Source organism: Fusarium coffeatum (assembly GCF_003316985.1).
Source record: "Fusarium coffeatum strain FIESC_28 chromosome Unknown BRIP53273_contig_146, whole genome shotgun sequence".
NCBI classification, from domain to species: Eukaryota; Fungi; Ascomycota; class Sordariomycetes; order Hypocreales; family Nectriaceae; genus Fusarium; species Fusarium coffeatum.
The window spans coordinates 27,560-42,089 of NW_022157939.1; the positions used below are offsets into that span (position 1 = coordinate 27,560).

The following is a 14,530-nucleotide window of genomic DNA, read 5'->3' on the forward strand; positions in this document are numbered from 1 at the left end:
TTGACTAATTGGGAACAAATGGACTGCTCTGGTGCCGTATAGGCGATAGACATTGATTGACTGACTTACTACTGCGAGTATTACAAAGAGCTGCACGAAAAGGCAGGTTGGGTATCGCTCCAAGAACCGATCGTTACCGATGCATGGCGTTCTGCTCGGCAGTCCTCTCACTCTTCGATCTACTGCAGCGTTACAGGGAGATATCTTGTTGATCATCGAGCCCATCATACTGCGACACGATTGAGTGTGTTTGAAGCTACTGGAGTAAGCCTGCCGTTGAGCTAGAGGTCCAGATGCGCTCTGCTCTGGTGTGTTATTGCAATGTGCAGTTGAACAAGGGATAGATGGCTTGCGATGCCTGCAGTGGCTTGCAGTAGCAAGCAATAAGAGGAACACATGCATTTGTCAGGAGCGGCAGATTGATGTCCGCGTATTGTAGCAGAAGCAGCAGAGACGCCAAGGATGATGCAATAAGAAGATTTCCATATCGGATTTGGTCGGCTGAGGGAAAGCTCCGACTAAGTGTGTTTGGTGTATGCACAGCATGCAAGATGCAATCTCAACACGCAGATTTATTTTTTTCCTCAGCCCCGGCAGGTTAGCTCCTTCGAGAGGGTGACCAGGCTTACTTCATTGGCTGCGGACCGGGTTTCTGCCTCTTTGGAAAGAATTGGTAAGAGAAGCGTTGGTGTTCGAATATGCAAGTCTGAGACAGCTTGGAAGAGGATGGTGTGGTTGTGCAGCTGAAGAAGTTATGCAGGCCATTGACAACAGCTGTAAGCGAGCAGTTATTGTCGGGTCCGAGTTAGCAGAGCTCGGATTACCGAATAGATTGTCTGTTGGTGCAGTCTGGGGTGCATGTCATCTTGTCTCATGCCGTTGATAGACGGCATATGAAGTTGTCGCCAGAACCGCTAATGATGTTACTCGGAACCGACAAGCCCCGTGACCATGGTTCACTGGGGTACCAAAGAGAGAACAAAATGAGACAAGATATAAGATCTGACCGCATTGGCTTCAATACACGTAAAGTCTTTCCAGGAGTTTGAGCCCAGATCTCTCATCAGAACGAAGAGCAACACGCCATGAGATCTTGCAGATTGGGCACCGTGCTCAATGCTCGATTAGCGCTCAACCCCACAAATGCCGGGATATGGTCTATAAGGCTTTTCCTTGTCGCTTTGACATGCAGTTTCTAAATCAAGTGAGGCGTTGGTGGTCTGTGAGTTGCGAGATGTACGGCATTGTGTGAGGCTTGGTTGAACACCTAGGTAGGCAGTTGTAAGCCAATACGTTAATGCCTCTGATAATACGCCCTTTTAGCTAGCTCATACATGGAACATTTAGCTCTTCTCCATAGCCTACTTGATGTTAACTAGGATAGCCGCGCTTAACGCTGTGTCTTTGAAGCAATATCGAGATGTCTTTGTTATTCTAAAACCCACCAACCAGTAGAGTAATACCAGAGCGTTGGTCCCTTCAAGTTCCCCATAACTCTACCCTTGCTTGTTCCATGTGGTGTTTCCCCCCAGGTTCAAAGCGTGCAATATCATTCGTGCATTTCAGAAACCCAGTGGGCTCGGCTGGTTAAGGACCAAGACAACCTTTTCTTTTGAAGCAAGGTCTCGATCTTACGATTCAACATTACCGAGAATTGTCTCAGGAACCTACAGATGCTGACTGACAGCTTGCGATTCGTTTGACTCGTTCCGCCCCGCCCCGGTAGAAGTAGGAAGCCAAAGCTCAAGATGATCCTTGCAGTAGATTTCCCTTGTCATCTGCACCTCTTGCAGGTCCTCAGCTGTCTATGCAGTTACCTTGTGTCTCGTCTTGTTGTTTGACTGCAGATATCTTGAGTTTACCTTTTATCCCTGAGATCTACTTACAGCTTGGGTGAAATAGGTCCTGAAGATATCCTATCACAACTTGACAGATACCAACTGCATACCTGCTGCATATGAGCAGCTCTAGGGATCATATATGCGGTTCATATAGTACCCAGGTACCGAATAGCTTCCTTTCATCCGTAACAGCAAGCTTTCTAGGGATTGTGAAAATTTTCATTGCCAAGGAGATGGCATATTATGTGATCTGACTGGTGACCCCAAGCACGAAGAGCTTCTCCGCTGTATGCACCATGCCACACTAACACTATCAAGCCATCGGGATCAACCGCCAACCCAACCGCATGCAAGCGGAAGCGGACGACAAGGTACATAGGGACAAAATTTCCTGAAGAAGCCGAAGCCGAGACCTTCTATCACCTCGAAGAAAAAGCAAAGTCATATTTGCAGGCAATCGACCTCCCGCACCAACCAGCTTAGCTTCCTTGTAACGATATCAACAGCTGCAAGCTTCTATCAGGGTCAGAATCAGTGCAGTGTGACTTGTGACCTTGCATAGTTTATTTAGCGCTATTCTCAAGTCCCTAAACATCAAAGGTTCAGCCTGCAAGTTCTCAGCTGCGGATGGTATATACTATTGATATTGAGGACGAGCCCCGGCCTATTGCCTCAATCTGTTCATGTTCTACCTTTTACATTGTCATTATAGTCATTATATCTTTAAACCTATACATCCTTCTATTTGCGGTTCATTATTGAAGATCAAACATAGTGAATCCAACTCTTCGGTTCCGCTAATAGGACTAGACTAGGCTTGACGCTAGTTTTATTGCTCCCCGCGTCTGACTTTCCCTGGCTCCTTCCTCTCTGTACCTGACTTTACTTCCTCCTTCTGTCTCTCACTCAGCTTCATTCTTAATTTACCTCTTCAAACAATCAATTATACGACATTACTTCAGTCAATTCGATCCCAGCCGGCCTGCCCGATCCTTCGATAATCGTTCATTTCCACCTCCACCAAAGTACAGCGAAGGAAGAAGCAAAAAGAAAGCACAGCAAATTCGCCTAGCTTGACACCACCGAACCTTGAATTGACCCCTTGTTCTTTGCAAGAGGTGCTTCTGAAAAGTTGACTCTTACCAATTACGTTGGCTGACGTCCAGTCACTGCGCTGTGCTGGTTTGCGCATCCACTCACAAGGGTCCTGGATGGAACCATTCGCTTTCCAAGCCTCCAGCTAGCCTAGCCTTGATCTACGTCTACCTATCCGTGGGCCGTAAAACCACCTTCGATCCGCTCAACTTAACTGTCAACTCCAATTACCACCGACTTCTCCAAAACCGTCATACGTCGCTCCTTTGTCGCCTCACTGCGCTCTTCAGTTTTCAACGCATTTTGCTGGGATCTACGGGCTTCCCGGCGCTCGAGGTCCCAGGAGTCCCTTTAGCTCCGACAGTGTCGCAACTCGCAACCGGGCCCCGCGCTACAGTACCTGGCGCAACTCTTCGTGACGGGGAAATGGACAAGCAACAACAGAGCCTGCAAAAGAACAGACAGCGCCAAGCTGAGAGAGAGCGCAAGCGAGCCCTCCGAGCATGCGATGGATGCAGACGTCAAAAGGAAAAATGTGACGGAGGTGTACCATGCCGAAGGTGCACGCGCCTACATCGACAATGCGAATTTCTAGGTCCAACTGCTCGAGATGGTGAAGGTGGCGATGGCTCTGGAAGGTAGGCCTTGAACCTGTCTTTTCATGTTCTGAATACTTTCAGGGTTGTTGACTCATGATGTGTAGGAACCGAAATGGTGCAAACAACACTGAGCTTCTTCAGCGCATCTCCTGCATGGAAAAGATCATCACCCATTATGCCGGAAATGTTGCCCTTGATACAGAATCGCTAAAAGCTATGTCTGTGGCGATCGATAACAAGACATTTGATGCGTCCCAGTTTCAGCGACAAGCTCAGATCATGGACTCTCCATGCTCAGATTATCTAGGGGCGGATGATGAGAATTATACCGTGCAGCCATTGGACAACAACACTACACGTAAGTCTTACTGCTGATGGTATCTTGCAGCTTGCTAAATAGCATTGGTAGACTACTCAGGCGAGTTCTCTCATTGGAACTTCTCAATGCGAATTAAGCAGTGGATCGAGCAGTGTGTCCCAGAACGTCACGTATGTCCCTTCCCTCTTTTCCTGAGACGATTGAAGTTGACATTCCTTAGGATGCGCCGGGTCCTCTGAGCTTCAAAGAGTATTACCGCGCTGAGGAATTACAATCAGCTAATAACACAGCGGCATCCCTTTCAGCCTTGCCGCCTCGATATGTCGCCGAGTTTCTGGTTCAGGCATTTTATAAGCATGCTGAAACCAACTATTTCTACGTTGAACGCGGGTGGCTCACTGAACAGATTGAACTCATCTACCAGAATCCTGGTGCCTTATCTCGACGTGAAGTCGGCACTCTCTGCATGATATGGATCATCTTTGCGATCGGTACTCAATATGCATATCTGGATTCAGTCACAGGCAGAGATGCACACGGAAAGTCGGATGACTCGAGCCCTTTCTCCGAGGATACGATTGGTGTCATGTTCTATCAGCAAGCCTGCAAACTTGTTCCCGATGTTATTACTGTGGCATCACTTGAAAGTGTTCAGGCTATTCTGCTCATGGGCATCTACACCCTACCACTGGATGCATCAGGGTTGTCATACATATATCTCAATCTCGCGGTGAAGCTTGCTATACAGAACGGCATGCATAGAAAGTGGCCCGCCGAGGGACTTGACCCTTACGTTCGCGAAACGAGGAATCGTGTCTGGTGGACAGCTTATACCACGGAGAAGTACGTGACTTTACCATATGATCTGACTTCACAATACTAACTGCTCGACAGGCGAGTTGGTATCTACCATGGACGACCCTTGTCTATTCAGAGTAAGGATGTGGATGCGGATATGCCCGTTGATCGACCGGACATCATGCCATCTAATGCCACGAATGTCGCGCACATGCTCGCAACTTTGCGACTGAACCAAGCTCTTGGGAAGATCGCACATGAGATGTATGTGATTTGTTCAATACTAAACCATAGTGTCAAGCTGACAATGTAACAGCTCGGTGCTTCGAACCTCACAAAAGCATGGAATGAATGAGGGTCTACAACGGGTTATTGACATGAAAGAGGAGCTTCGAAGGTGGTGGGACTCCCTGCCAGAAACCGCATACCACGACGAGGTGAACCCTCAAAACCCAATCTCTCGAGCAGACACCCATCTGAAGCTAGAGTATTGTCTTTTGCGGATGTATGCTGGACGACCATTCATTTTACCTCGCGAAGTCGTCCGTGGTAACGGAAGCACGTCTAGCTCACCAGCCGATTCTAACAACCCACGCCCCAACACTCCACATAAGTCGAATCCTCGTTCGATCCTGGTAGCCGACTGCGTCGAGGCCGCGTTGACCATTATCGATACGTGTCACCTCCTGCAGAGCACCATTGGCCTTGCGCGCGCCTCTTATACCGAATTCAGTTCTTGCCGTGCTGCTCTGCTTGTCATTATTACTCAGTGCTTACAAAGGAAGACAGACAGATTGCGTGATGCTCTGCGCACTGGTATGGCTATGATCAAGGAGATGTCGGCAGGCGGAGAATCAGCCCGATCAGAAGCCTCGCTTATTGAGGTTTTTGAGCGTGCTATAACCAGACTTGATGCCACCGTCGATTCGTCTGGCCGTGAGACTGATTATTCGCGATTCAAAAAGTGGGAATTGTTGTGGAAGAACGATGCTCCCATTCAAGATTTTAGGCCAGAAGAATCACCCGAGAACTCGATGCCCATGCAGCAAAACCCAAACAACTTCTGGAGAGGGAGTACAGGTACGGCTGCACGACCTGGTATGCCAGCGATGCATGCCCCGAGTCCATTTGTTGGGATGGATACCAACTTTCCGTCCGTGCCTCAAGTGATGGATGAATTTTCAACGTTATTTGGATACGGATTTGGGCCAAGCCCTGAAAACATGGGCGGCACTGCCAATGGTGGCATGTGGATGGGGCCTTGAGCGATCGCCTACACTTCGTCAAGTATAGGACTTCGTTCTCTTCAGATGGGAGAGACGATATCAATAGCCCCTTCTGCGTGTTCTCGAGATTTGGCTACTGAACCAGTATGCCGAGTCAGCTCTGGGTTCCCCGGTTCGTCCGGACCATCCGAGGCCATTGCCCACGCAATAGAGTGCCTCAGTAGGAGATGATCTATCTTAAGGGTAAAGCAGAATTTCGAGAAGATGCTGCGTCATGCCAATCCCATTGGTAATCGAAAGAGATGGAAGTAAAATAGGAGATATACCCCGATGTTCGACTGCTCAAAAGTGGGAGAAATATGCAGTTGTTCATTCCTTTCCCCCTGTTCTCGAAAAGTCTAGTCGTTTTTTTGTTGAAAATATCTGGTTGTCGGTTGAGCGTGGGAATCAAAACACTTCGGCATCTACCGCTTGAAACTGTTTGAAAGGCCTTTGGGCTTAACCAGAGAACGAAAGTCACGAAGGGAATGAGAAAATACGTTACCGCGGCACGTTTCCGTGTTCGAAAATAAAACAAAGACTATATCATAATACTATTTATTCCTTATTAGCTGCTTCAGTTAGCCAAGACAAGCCAGTATACCTCCGCAACATTAGGTGATATATAAACGAAAGATTTAAGGGGCATCAAAACAGGCATCATCGTAGATTAGGCTGTTAAATACTACTAATACAGATCCTCACTCCTACACTATACAGCCATGACGTTGCAGACTTCCACTGCTCACTATCCAAGCCTATCCATACACATATTATAGCTCTAGCAGCTGCTCTAAGCACGCTGTGTCTGTCGCTTTTGGTTCTTGCGCATCTCCTTTTCCCTCTCCTTCTCGAGGTATCGCTTTTGAGCCTTGGCGTCAAGACCCTTGAGTTCAGCATCACGCTTAGCCTTACGGGCCTTCTCCTTCTCGAGAAGAAGTTCTTCTTGGCGCTGACTCTCGGCGGACTTCTTGATCTCGGCAATGGCGCTCTCACGGATGGTACGAACCTTCTTGCTGACCTCAGGGCGGAAGTGGGCAACCTTGACAAGGAGATCGGGAAGCTGGAGGTAGTGCGAGAAGAGAGGCAGAAGAGTGTCGTAGATTCCGTTGGAGGGAAGAGAGTACTTGAGGAAGAGGCGCTTGCGAGGAGCGGTCTCCTCGAGGGTGAGAGGCTTGTCGACGGGCTGGTCAGAGATGATCATGTACTCGAAGTGGTCACCGGCGGCTTCGATAGCGGCAATGAGCTCAGGAGTAAGAAGGGTATCGGTGATTTCGGCGCTCTCGCTCATGACAGTGAGCCAAGCAGGAAGCTTAGGGTTGTCCTTGGTGAAAGTAAGAGAAATGTCGTATCGCTCGTCGCGGACTCGGCGCATGACGTCCTTGTGGACAACACCCCAAACGAAACCATCGTAAGTGCTCTTGCCATCCTTGGCACGAATCTCAGCGGCACCAGGAACAGAGGGAACGGTAAGGTTCTCCTTGCCATCGAAGGGGTAAGTCAGGACCTCGACGGCATCCTTGGGTGCGGGAACAGACTCGACGAAGAAGCCAGCGAGATGCTCGAAGGTGTTGACAATGGGGTTGAACTTCTTGGTCAGAGTGAGCTTGACATCGGTAAAAGCCGTGTTCTGTCGGCCGGTAGCGTAGGTTGCGAACTCAAAGAGGGACTTCTCCTTGATCAGCTTATCGGGGTTGAGGTCCTCGTTATCGACAGTGGGGACGCCACCGAAGCCGACGAGAGCGTACTCCTTCTGGAGGATGGGAGCGTGAGCACGGATCCAGCCCTTGGCCCTGGAGCGGTTGCGACGAGCGCCAACCATGTGGAGGAAGAAGATGACACTCGAGATGAGAAGGATGATGCCCTCCATCTTGAACTCGGAGATGGAATGACGTTCGTGGACATTGTACCACTTGGTGTAAGGAACCTGAGTGGCAGCAGCAGCAGCAGCACTTCCAGCTGTCGCATCCTGAGTACCGACCTCAGGAGCTGGACTAGGAGCTTCGGCGAAGTCGGCGAAATCTATTTGATAGATCGCGTATCAGCCAAACCAAGTCATGATGATAGTGCTCTGATATCCCCTCTATGCGCCTCGCAATATTGCGCAATTGAGAGGGGACAAGCTGTCTTACTTACCCGAGTCTGGATTCGCGGCCGCGGGGGCCTTTTCGCCTCCAAAGGCGTTCTTGAAGAAAGAGGCCATTTTCCAATGGATCAATTGGGAAGATGGGAGGAGGGGAGGAGGATAAGAAGAGAGGAAAGAAGAGGCCACGAGAGGCAAAAGAAATGGACCGTTGGCTGGGTTGGCCAGGTTGGATGAGATGCGGAGAGCTTAGCTTGGCAAATGTGGAGACGAAATTGATGGCATCTGGATCCTGCAACTAAGCTTGAAAGGGCATCTGAAATCAAATTAGCCTCTTTATGGTTGCTGTCAAATTATATTTGAAATATGACTACAGAATGTCACTGTTAATTGGTATAAACGTTGCTGTACTTCAGTGGCTATTTAAGCTTTAGAAACCCTTAGCGAGTTAGATTGTCGAGGTCTGTGTGCTTGTCTACCTATTGTCGTGATAACCACTACGGTTCATGAGTAAAGCTCCATGTCAGATCATTAAACCAGACATGTATATCACATTTATTCAAACATTATGATTTATATAAGTTCGTCTATTCTTGAATAACTCAATTGACCTCATAGAACTCAGTGTAGCCATGGCAATACGAGAAATCTAACACAGGTATTTAACCCATGGCATACAGCACCATGCCCTCAGCTCATATACCAGGTAAATAACATACCAGTGTATGCTTTACGTTACATTTCGTCATTCGATGTGCAGCAACAGCCTCATTTTGTGATAAATGTCAGTCAATAATAGAAACATTCTAGAAACATAGCGCATAAGACCACAGACAATGACGGATGGGCCCAAGTCCAGGGTTGACCTGTTGCCCCGCCAACCCAATTTCAATACAAATCGACCTCATGATAACCCATCAAACCGACTCTCAATTCATTATCACAAATTATAGAATTTTCTTTGGATGTTAAAATGTCACGAACCACAACTGTTAAGAAATATGGCAAGCAGGCAAAGCGTTCCAAGGCAGAGCGCCTGTTCGCTGAGCTGCCTCAAAGCCCAGTACGACTACCACCAAAAGGAGAACAGAAGGACTCTATCTCTCTTATCACAGAGAAAGTATCAGCAATAAATATCGAAGAAGAAGAAACAACTACCAAGCGAAAAGCACGATCATCAAGAAGGGTTAAAGAATCTGTTCAAGAAACATTGGTTGAGATTCCAGAGGACAAGGACAGCAAAAGTCTTGAAGTACCTAAGGAGGTCACCCCTGAGTCTGAGCCTGAGAAGCTCGAACCTGAACTTGAAAAAGTCGAACCTGAGCCCAGCCTTGAAGAGGTGATCCCCTCAAGCTCCTCAATAGACGAAGATGATTCTGCCGAGATTTCAAAACTACTCCAGGCTCAGATAGCCGAGGAGGAAGCTGCACATCAACCACCACAACTACGCACTCTCACCTGGGACGATGTCTGCCCCTCTGGAGACAAGATCATCAAGATTGCCGAAGCTTCTTACGCTGAGGTGTATCGAGTCACCAACGACCGCGGAACAAGCATCATCAAAGTCATTCGCCTTCCATCACCCATCAAGCCACAGACCAAAGCTCAAGTTCGATCCGGCTTGGTCGATGAAGAGCCGCACCCCGAGGAAGACGTCCAAGGCGAACTGCAGATCTCGGAATGGCTAGCGGACATCCCAGGATTTGTCGTTTACAAGGAGCGCTATGTTGTTCAGGGCAAGACATCAAAGCAGCTTCTCGAGACACATCAGGCATTCCAGAAGAAGATGAAGCGACAGGATCCTGACCGAGCTCAGTTTTACCCTTCGCCAAGTCGATACTTGGACGACACCCGATTTTTGGTTGTAGAGCTTGGTGATGCGGGAACATCTTTGGAAGATTGGAAGTTGACCAGTGAAAGCCAACTTTGGGATATCTTTTTCTTGCAGGCTATTGCTCTGGCAAGAGCTGAGGATCTTGTTATGTTTGAGGTGAGTTTAAATTCAAGTTACTTACCTGCACACCTGTTGCTAACTCGAATAGCATCGCGACCTTCACGAAGGTAATTTATGTATCCGCCAAGTCAAGTCACCTCGAAAGATGGGTCCTCCATCGGCAGGGTTCTTTGGCTATTCGGGTCTGGATATCACCATCTTAGACTATGGTCTATCTCGTGGAGAAGATCTTTCCATTGACGATGCAAAGCCTGTAGCTTTCGATCTTGAGAGAGATCTTAGCCTTTTCACAAGCACACACGCAGAACAATGTAAAGTCTACCGCCAGATGAGGTCTTTTCTCCTGCGCGCAGACCGCACATGTCTACCGCCAGAAGCCCACGATACACCTTATGCCAAGGGAATTGACGGGCCACTATCATGGGATGCCTACGCGCCGTACACAAATGTGCTCTGGCTAGCGTATCTGTACGAGTACCTTACTAGTCACTTCAAGGGTGATAAGAAAGAGCTCGAGCGATTCAAGAAAGAAACAGAAGAACTGTGGGAGTATCTCGATCCAGACGCTGGAGAGGACGTGCCATGCTTCGGTTGCGCTGCTGACGTGGTTTGCTTTGCTGTCGAAGCTGGCTGGATCCGCCAGGAGCAGCTAAATGGGGCAGAGGAGTCGCTTGTCGAGCGGGAAGATAGCATCATTGCTCCACGAGAAGAGGTCAAGGAGGTGAGCCAAGAGCCAGTGCCAGCAAGAAGGTCGACACGCAGGCGATGATTCAGAAAATATGTGGAATGTTTGTTTTGTAGAATTGGTCTGGAGCATGTGTTAGGAGGCATTTGAATAAGGCGTTTGTGATACCACGGATTGTTTTAGTATTGGCAATATGCAGCTTGGAGCATACATCGCGTTTGTTTATTTAGAGTTAATTTACTCGTATTGTTGGTAAACTTTGCTTTCCAATGCCTTGATTGGGAAACTTGTTGTTATTGGTGGTGATGATGGTATTCATGGTGTAGCTGTACGTTGAGTCTTTGGTGTAAGAACATGTTCGCAGCTAGCCCTTTACATGGGTTGTCTTCTATTTTCCTCTTGGCTTGTCCGTTGTAGAAGATTTACATTGTCTAAGACAGATACCGATGCCAGGTTCTTGTTAGTGCTTGATAGGTGAGAAGCCCGTAAAAGTCCGATCACGTGTAAGTGCTGTAATGAGAGATAAACTGGACTGTAGACTACGCTTAATGTTTCCTGACGATATTAAAAACACGTCAAATGATTATTTATTAGTGTTGTTTGTAATTTGTAAATACCTACCTATTTCGTGTTTACATTCCATGGTGCAATGCAGCCCGGGCCAAGCAGTAATAGTGAAGCATAATGCACGTCGGATGGGGATATCTGTGCCGAGACTACGTAGGTCATTGGATCAATGGGAAATGAAGACATCCAATTTTGGACAAGACAAAACGAAGAAGCGGTGATGAACGAACATGAAGGATTTTCTTGCTGTACTGTATTTGACTCATATTGACTATGTATCTGCTTCTTCGCTAAAGTCGGTCTGATAGAGTATCTTCCAAGTAAGGTCATACACGTATTTGTTCAGTGGAGGACATGAGATGAGCTGTCAGTCAGTCAATGTCAATGTCCTGTCAACCTCGGTCAGGCGTTCCCGCCGTTGTCGGCTCACTGAACGACAACTGGCCCGGGGAAAGAGCAACTGGACCTAGACTAAAGCACGGTCCCCCACCTGGAGCTACCGAGGCTAAAATACTGGAGAACCTTCTGTCTTCTGTTTTCTTTTGGTTGGTCCAGCTCAGCTTTCCTGTTGTTCTGCTCTGGTCCTTACATTTGCAACCTCACCTCACATGTCAAGGCCTTCTTAACTGAATTCGGTCCTGACGCGTGAGTTCCCGAGATTTGTTCCTGTCCCTTTTGTCTTTTTAGTCTTTCCCCGTATTTTTGTCTCTTTGATTTGATTTCCTCTACGTAACATTCCATTCAATCATGAATCTGGGGTGATTTAGATCTATATTCCGCTCGCCTCACCCTCGCCCTGTTCATCTCTTAACTCCCCGTCTCCGCCTCCATATTCAACCCGAGCTTTCCATCACATACCGCCTCTCCTCGACGACCAACCACATCTAGTAATCGTCGCAACCGTTTATCTTTGATCGCCAATCGTCTCACGAACTTCTCCATTAGCGATTGAACCCATTGTATACACCTAGCCATCGCCATGTCTTTCAAAGGACATAACTCTTACGGTTCGGCAACTATGTCATCGTCAACAACTGCGCCTGTTGGACTTTCCAACAACCTCCTCTCAACATCTATAACCTCTCTATCATCTTCACCATCTACGCGCCATCCGTCGCAAATATCGAAAACCTACCGCCAGGCTTCCACGTTATTCCTCACGCGTCGTCTACCCGAGGCGCTGACGACGTTATTGCCATTGATTACTCCACCCGAACATGTCGATGAAGGCGAGCCTGCGCCAGTTGCGCGTGCATCAAGGACGACACGAATTAAAGTATGGAGCTTATACCTTACGATTCTCAATGGTATTATCGAGTTAGAGCCTGAGGAGGGCAAGGATGCATTTGGAAACCAGGAATGGAGAGCCTTGTGCACCAAGGTCCGTGATGGAGAAATTTGGGACGAGATTGTCGCGAATGGCTACCACGGCGTTGAGGGCGATGTCGATTCAGATGTTGTTATTAACCTGTAAGTCACTTGTGCGTTGCTTCAAGACTTCGAACTAACTCGACCAGCGCGACGATATTGTTGGCACATGCTCGTGACCAAAAGTTAAACCAGCATAAGCTTGAGGCCTACCTAGCTGCCTCTAACACCCCCAATCTTGACGTCGCTGGGCGCCTTGCTGAATCGGCAAGCTCGCCCGTTTCAAATCGTTACCGATCTCCTGCCAAAGGAGCCAGTGGTGCCAATACACCTAGAGATCTGAACGCTCGAGTCAAGATCCTCGAGTTGTACACACTGCATGTACTTTTGCGCAATAACGAATGGGACTATGCTCGTGAATTTATTAGTGTCAGTTCCGTCCTAGACGAAGAACGGCGCGAGGCCTTCCTGCAAGCATTGCAGAGTCTTCATGAGGAGCAACAGGAGCAAGAAAAGCTAGAGAACGAGGAGCGTCAGAGACAAGAGGAGGAGTTACAGAAAGAGATCGAGGAAGCCAAGAAGCTGCGAGCGGAGAACGAGGAGAGGGAAAGAAAACGAATAGAAGAGGAGCGCGCAAAGCGTGAGGGAAGCGAAGTTGACTACGGCATCGACGACACTGCCAGTCACAGCGGATCAACTCGACCTCAGAAGAAGACCAGAGCTCCGTCGTCTTCGTCATCGAGAGTGTCCAAGCAGTCCAAGCCACAGAGCACAAACAAGGCTGCATCAGTAGCTGAATCGCAGGTGGGATCACAGGCAGGATCAAAGGCGGGCTCAAGGGCGGGTTCGAAGGCGGGTTCGAAGGCGAACGACAAAGCAGTCTCCCGTTCTCCAACTCTATCATCACGCGCTTCTATGGTCATCTCACGTTTGGGTGCTATGTTTGACCAGCTAAAGGCATCGCTCAATGCGAACCCCGCCTTTTTGTTCAAGTTTATGGCGTTTATCATGGGTTTGCTGCTTATGCTAGGCAATGCCCAGCTGCGCGAGCGAGTGAAGAGGATACTTTCTGTCTTCTGGGCTAAAGTCAAGGGCACAGCAGGAATGGGGGTCAAGGTCAGCTATATATGATTGGCATTCTCGACTGTATTATTCAGTGTCTTATGTGTTACGAGGAGTCTCTGGGTGACACTTTTTTCTTTTGCTTTTCTTTGTTTTTCAGCCTAGGTGTCATTCAAAGGTAAATTCTACAGAAGTTGAATAAAGAACAAAGCCGGTCAGCATTGTAATTACTAGATAGCTGCCACTCAATCCAAAAACCAGAATTTTTACACATTCTAATTTGCGCCATAAACACCCATAATGCCAGTTTTGAAGATGCACTTCCAAGCACGAAATACCTCAATCCAAGGCCCAGCCCAGGCCTCAGCTCTGCTAGTATTGCGTTGTCCGATTCGTTTTCTTTTGGTAGAATAACTAAAGAGCAAAGTCAGCATCCAGTCGGTGTGAGGTAAAGTGTCCAGGCTACTCACGTCTGTTCTCGAACTACCAAGGTTTATAATCTTGGGGCACCCGTCACGATCCTTTTCGAGGCGCGTGCACTCGAAACAGTAGAAAGCGTCGGAGATGCCCTCACCGCCGCATACAACACACTTGTTCTGGTAGTTTCCGAAGCTGCACTCGTCGCAAATGCGCACAAGGGTCGTAGGTCGAACGTAGGAATCGCAGACTGGGCATTTGCCGTCGCACTTGTCGCAGAGACGGCCGATAGCGATACCGGGCTGCTTGCGACACATAACGAGATCGCTGTGCACAGGTTAGTTGCTGTACTCATTGCGAAGTATAAGGTGATAATAAACTTACGGATGATGGCGAGACATGATGGCGACGGCGCAAGGCTGAGCGAAAGCAAATCACTATGTGGAATGTGCGATAACCAGAAGGTGAGTTGAGGAG

General features: G+C 48.3%; 5 protein-coding genes across 5 annotated transcripts; 3 read left to right on the top strand and 2 right to left on the bottom strand.

Annotated features, from left to right (window-relative positions):
* Positions 1-3,362: 3,362 nt before the first annotated feature.
* Positions 3,363-5,917, top strand: FIESC28_06832 (uncharacterized protein; the record flags this gene model as incomplete). The annotated part of the gene is made up of 6 exons (XM_031160974.1): positions 3,363-3,574; positions 3,640-3,893; positions 3,945-4,024; positions 4,075-4,697; positions 4,749-4,916; positions 4,969-5,917. The coding sequence occupies 6 exons, from the start codon at positions 3,363-3,365 to the stop codon at positions 5,915-5,917; spliced, it is 2,286 nt and encodes a 761-aa protein (XP_031014954.1).
* A 793-nt stretch (positions 5,918-6,710) lies between these two features.
* Positions 6,711-8,120, bottom strand: FIESC28_06833 (uncharacterized protein; the record flags this gene model as incomplete). The annotated part of the gene is made up of 2 exons (XM_031160975.1): positions 6,711-7,939; positions 8,054-8,120. 2 exons carry the CDS (start codon positions 8,118-8,120, stop codon positions 6,711-6,713), a joined length of 1,296 nt encoding a protein of 431 aa, XP_031014955.1.
* An 853-nt stretch (positions 8,121-8,973) lies between these two features.
* FIESC28_06834 (uncharacterized protein) lies at positions 8,974-10,723 on the top strand (the record flags this gene model as incomplete). The annotated part of the gene is made up of 2 exons (XM_031160976.1): positions 8,974-9,990; positions 10,043-10,723. 2 exons carry the CDS (start codon positions 8,974-8,976, stop codon positions 10,721-10,723), a joined length of 1,698 nt encoding a protein of 565 aa, XP_031014956.1.
* Positions 10,724-12,185: 1,462 nt separating this feature from the next.
* FIESC28_06835 (uncharacterized protein) lies at positions 12,186-13,705 on the top strand (the record flags this gene model as incomplete). The annotated part of the gene is made up of 2 exons (XM_031160977.1): positions 12,186-12,676; positions 12,724-13,705. 2 exons carry the CDS (start codon positions 12,186-12,188, stop codon positions 13,703-13,705), a joined length of 1,473 nt encoding a protein of 490 aa, XP_031014957.1.
* A 303-nt stretch (positions 13,706-14,008) lies between these two features.
* On the bottom strand, positions 14,009-14,454 carry FIESC28_06836 (uncharacterized protein; the record flags this gene model as incomplete). Its single annotated transcript, XM_031160978.1, has 3 exons — positions 14,009-14,050; positions 14,107-14,380; positions 14,438-14,454. 3 exons carry the CDS (start codon positions 14,452-14,454, stop codon positions 14,009-14,011), a joined length of 333 nt encoding a protein of 110 aa, XP_031014958.1.
* Between the last annotated feature and the right edge of the window lie 76 nt (positions 14,455-14,530).